The 5,289-nt window shown below is 50.7% G+C and overlaps 1 protein-coding gene across 1 annotated transcript; it reads right to left on the bottom strand.

The window, feature by feature from the left end:
* Window positions 1–1,074: 1,074 nt before the first annotated feature.
* MRFAP1 (Morf4 family associated protein 1) lies at window positions 1,075–3,196 on the bottom strand. The gene is made up of 3 exons (XM_047857531.1): window positions 3,111–3,196; window positions 2,559–2,992; window positions 1,075–2,050 (listed from the first exon to the last, which is right to left on the bottom strand). The coding sequence occupies exon 2, from the start codon at window positions 2,953–2,955 to the stop codon at window positions 2,572–2,574; it is 384 nt and encodes a 127-aa protein (XP_047713487.1). The 5' UTR covers window positions 2,956–2,992; window positions 3,111–3,196; the 3' UTR covers window positions 1,075–2,050; window positions 2,559–2,571.
* Window positions 3,197–5,289: the final 2,093 nt, after the last annotated feature.

The following is a 5,289-nucleotide window of genomic DNA, read 5'->3' as shown; positions in this document are numbered from 1 at the left end:
GTTTTCGCAAATTTTTTTGGTGGTCGTTGCTTCTCCGTTCATAATTCCATCCTACCCACTTCTGTTAAAACCTATGTAGAAAATCTGGAACTTCCGCCATTTTTTTCACACTGTTCCCTGTGCCTGAGAGGTCTCTCATTCCTTTGTCCTGAGCTGTATTCCTCTTTCCAGGCCACGTTCACCAGTTATTTGCTTTGAAATGCTTCTTAACGCTTCCAGAGACATGGTATGTAGCTTTTGACACACGGTTTGCCGCGGTTTTACATTTATCCGTTGGGCTTCCGAGGAAGCGGACTCCACGAGGAAAATTACATCGCGGGTTAAATTTATTAGGGATTCATTCCCGTGGAAGGGAAGGTCCAGTAAGATGAGGCAGAGGAAGTGGGGCAATGAGGCAGACCCAGCAAAAGCCTCAGCAGACCCCCTGCAGGGAGCTGATAGAGACGCCCTTCCAAGTTGTTCCAACTTGCAGCGAGAGGAAAAGAGCCCTGGGACCCCCAGCCCATCAGTCAATGGACATGGGCCGGCCCAGGAAAGGGGGCCTGGCCTTGGCTAGGGCAGCTCTTAAGCAGAGGAACTTCTCAAAAGGACTGACCAGCTGAAGGCTGTCGGCAGCACTTCCGGCGGCCGGGGAGCAAGCCCTTCACGGCTGAAGGGGCTGGGAGGGGTGTGTGTGGCCCACCACACCACTGTAATTGCGGCTTCCCTTAATATTGCTAACGCAAGGACTAGGGTACAATTACGTTCCGATCGTCTAGGTTAAAAGAGCGAAAGTACTCTGGCCTGGCTGTCTGAAGAGAGCCGCGGGGGCGACCGGATTTTAAGGGGTTCTTTCCTGCACTAAGAACCGAGATTGTCCTTCCCCTGACCAGTTCCTATAGTAGCAGGCGGAGCTAAATCTTCCCCACGATCAGAGGCTTAGGACACTCATTCTCCATTTGGCAATGATGACAAAGGAAAGGATTTCATTTTGAGAGGAAAAAAAAAATTAGTCAATAACTTTTTTAGGTCTTTTGTCTTTTCAAGCAAATGAATACTTTTATTAACATGGTCATTTTTTTTTTTTTTTTTTTCTTTTTATTACACATGGTAGGGTTTTGACCTCAAATGCTTGTCAGGTCTGCTACTCAAATGAACTTAGAGCAGGACAACTTATGAACTTCAAAAATACCTAGTCCCTGTCCAGTTTAGGGTCCAACGCAGACAGTCCTTTCCTTTCCCTGCCCCTCAAGAGCCTTTGCAAGTATCTCTTTCATTTTATGCCCAGAATCCCCGAGATGCATCAGGGTATCACATCATCTTGTACAGAATACCAAGATCTTGTCTCCTATTCTAGGTTCCATGTCAAATAAAGCTGAGTTGGGTTGTCCAAACAAACTGACCAGACAAGTTACATCAGAGTTACATAAAATGTAAATTTCGAACAAAATACATCTCTTCTCCTTTGGTCTCACACAGAAATTAAAGTCCCAAAATACAGACACTACCCTCCTCCACCCCTTCTTCTGATTCATCAAGTCCTAGCCAGATCAGCCCCATTCACATTCCAAGTCCAAGTCTGGTCCCTTCTTCAGCTTCTTTAGCAGTTACCGCAGGAAGTACTCTTCTAGAAGTAACCCAGCGCGCCTTGGGCACCTCCAGAGCTGGAAAACTCCAACTCTTGCGTCTCATGTGACACAGACTCAAAGTCCCAGGGAGCTTTCAAGTCACACAAGAAAGAGCAAAGCGCCTCAAAATTTAGAAATAACCAAAGCCCAGGAACAAACGTGACTGCTGCAAAAGCTTACAATCTAGGCCCTAATTCTCGTGTGAGAGCATTTTCCAAATAAAAGTTACCTTCCCAAACAAAAACATCGAACAGTCAAAACTTATATTGAGGTCATCAACCACAGACCATTGCGGAAACGTAGTGTAAGTGAGGACAGAGTGTAGACAGAGTGGGGGGAAAAAAAAGAGAGAGAGAGAGAGAAAACAAAAGGCTCTCTGGTTTCAGCTTCTCAACGATGTCAGCCAATCTCCATCAGTTGACCAGAATCCATTGGCTGTTAACCTAAAGCGCAATCGGAGAAAAGTCATCATTAAGAAGTTCATCCTGAAGGAACAAACAAACCAAAGCCCGGCACACCTTTAACCGTGCAGGACGCCAGCTCTTCTCCAGGCCCCCTGACCCATTCCAGTCTTCTGGCAAAACCTGAACTCGTCCAGTAAGAGCCCTGCCCTCGGATAATCCGCTTTCTATTCCCCCTTGCTCAACGGCCCCTGTTGTGACTTTGTCTCCTTAAAGGCCTGTACGATCACGGTTCTGCAGTCACCCTACTGACCGGGCCTTTGGGTTTCAACCCAACACTCCCAAACCTGGCTTTCCCAAATCAGCAGCGTAGAGGATTTTTTAACAGATTGCTACGCACACCCGGGGTAAAAATCGAGCACGCCTGTATTTCTCCTGCCTCCAACTTCCACCCCACGTGGACCCTTATTAAACACGTCTCGTCGGAGATTAACCAAGGGTCTGGCAACCACCAGGACCCGCATGGGGCCCCGCCGGCCCCCGGCCTTACCGCCCGCCCTCCTTCACGACGATTCGCTTCTCTCTATCCGCCGGACCAGCTCCACCAACATCTCTGCCATCTTCGCGATCTCCTTGGCCTTCTCCTCCGCCTTCTCGCACCGTTTGGTCCCTCTGCCCTCGACTCCCTCGTCGGGATTCTGAAGATGGTTCAGGGCGCTCTCCTCCGAGGCCTCCACCTGCGTTTTGATTTGGATGAGCATATTGTCCATCTCCCACAGCTTGCTCCGGTTCCGCAGGTACGCCCGGCCGTGCTCCCGGGTCAGCGCCGCGATGTCCTCCCGCATCTCGTTGATGACGGGCAGCAGGAACTGCTCGAAATCCTCCTCGGGCTCCAGCACCTCCACCTCCTCCGGCTCTGCCAGCTCGACGACGTCCAAGGGCCGCATCCTCCCCGCCTCTCCGGAACCGCGGTATCGACGTCTGCTGCGGAGAGAAAATGGAGACTCGCTAGGCTTACCAACAGAGTTCCAGAATATTCCTTACAACTTTTACCCTTTTAAAACTTTTCGCCTCGCACAAGCCACGGAAACAAGCGACTTACGAGCAGAGAAGCCGCGAACAAAATGGAGTCCCAGCCGTCAACCAGCGCCCTGAGCGTTGCGGCCCCTTTCGCGACACGGCCGTGCCTCTTTACGGCCACGCCTCCCGTCGACCGAGGTGCGGCCGCGCGCACGTCAATGGGGGGCGGGGCAACCGCCCCACCGCGGCGGCGAGCGCGCACGCACGTACTCGCGCCCCGCCTCATCGCCCCTTCCCCCTTCCGCCTCTGTGCTGCGCCCCTCCGCACCCCTCGTTTTGGGGTCAGCCCTTCCCGGGGCGCCCTCTTGTTGGCGGCCTCCGTGAGCACTGTTTTGGGTATTTTTAAGTTATAAACGCGATCTTCCTACACTAAACGAACATCCCCAGACTGTGGTAGCCCCCTCCTCTTTAGTAGGGCAGTCGGACCCCTGGCAGCTGTCTTTAAGTGTAGTTTTCCGTTCTTCCGGGATTGCAGTCAGAAATGTCTGGGTGTCTCTTCACCAAGCGGAGCCCCCCACCCCTCAGTCCCCCAACTCTAGAGTCCAAGGCCTAGTGTGGTTCATCCTGAGGTCCCAGGGGACCCAAAGCTCGGTGGATGTGAAGAAGGTTTTGTTGAGCCCGAACACCTTACCAGTTGAAGGCCCCGTGGGGGGGGGGGGGAGGGGGCAGAGGGTGGGGGGGTGTCTTCTTGTTCAGCTCTGTGTCCCTGAAGCCCTGGGCAGAGCTCGGCACACATCAGCAAACTTTAAACAGAATTTTCAGCAAAGATAAGTTAATTTCCTAGCCCGTTGACCCAGTCACAGAACAGCAGTAAAAATGTCAGGAATCCAGCTTGCACAAGTGCCTCGCTTTGGGCTTCTGTTTTCCTGTCCGTTAAAAGGACACAAATCCTAGTTTTGAAGATGGCAGAGTTAAGAATGAAAAGATAAAGCAGTCATAAAAATGTGTTGTAAATACCAAGCATATACACATGTAAAGTCCTTACATTTTAGACTTTTCTCAGGTTGTTTATATTTTGGTTGTGAGACAGGAGACCGGTTGACCTTGGGTAGATAGGGATAACAACAAGTTGTTAACACAAGGAAGCAGAAAGTACTGGACCTTCTGAAATACCCACTCCCTGGAACGAACCGCCTGGAACCGGAACCGTATCCTGGTGCAGCAACTACAGGGTTCCTCCGCCTCGAAAGGACGGGCCACTAACTAATATAAACCTCCTTCTCTGAGGCCTCCTCCTTAAGGAGCCCGTCCCGGTAACAGGAGGCTTTTTCTTTTGTTTCATTCTCTCCCTAATAAACTTGATGTCTACGCTGCCCTTCGCCTTGTTGGCCGGTTCCATTCTTCAGCTCTGTCAAAACAAAAAATCTGGGTTTTTTAAAAAAAAGCGGTTACAGTTGCTCTACTAAAAATCCAACTTTTGGGCTTCCTTAATATATCCGGGGCAGCTAGCTCGTAAGTTTTTTGTATGAATAAAAATAAATGGCTCAGACTACAATGAGATGCCACTACGGCCTTGTTAAAAAGGCCCAAACCCAGAAAACTGACAACCCCAAATGCTAGTGAGGATGTGGACCGGCGGGAGCTCTCATTCATCGCCTGGGCGAATGCAAAATGGTGCACGGTTGCGGTGGAAGACCGTTTGGCCGTTTCTTACAAAACTAAGCATATTCTTCCCATGCAGTCCGGCAATTGTGCTCCTTGGTGTTTATCCAAATGACTGGAAAACTGGCATCCACACAAAAACTTGCACACAGATGTTTTTTTTTTTTTTTTTAACATTTATTCACTTATTTTGAAAGGCGGGGGGGGGGAGAGAATGGGGGACGGGCAGAGAGAGAGAGAGAGAGGGAGACACAGAAACAGAAGCAGGCTCCAGGCTCCAGGCTCGGAGCTGTCAGCACAGAGCCCCACTCGGGGCTCGAACTCACAGACCACGAGATCAAGACCTGATGGAACTCACGACCGCGAGATCAGGACCTGAGCCAAAGTCAGATGCTTAACCGGCTGAGCTACCCAGGCGCCCCACCTTGCAGGTGGATTCTACTTTGGCCGCTGCTTTATGATCCTTAGCAGGAGGAAGAGGGGCTTACTTCGCCCTGGCAACAGTCCAGCCAATGAGAAGCCGCTACACTTCAAACTCTCAGTTTACTCCAATGGACTTTGTGTTGACAACAGCCCTCCTAAGTTCCCCTTTCCTCTAA

This window comes from Prionailurus viverrinus, chromosome B1 (assembly GCF_022837055.1).
Source record: "Prionailurus viverrinus isolate Anna chromosome B1, UM_Priviv_1.0, whole genome shotgun sequence".
Classification (NCBI taxonomy): domain Eukaryota; kingdom Metazoa; phylum Chordata; class Mammalia; order Carnivora; family Felidae; genus Prionailurus; species Prionailurus viverrinus.
This window is presented reverse-complemented; position numbering and strand designations above follow the sequence as displayed.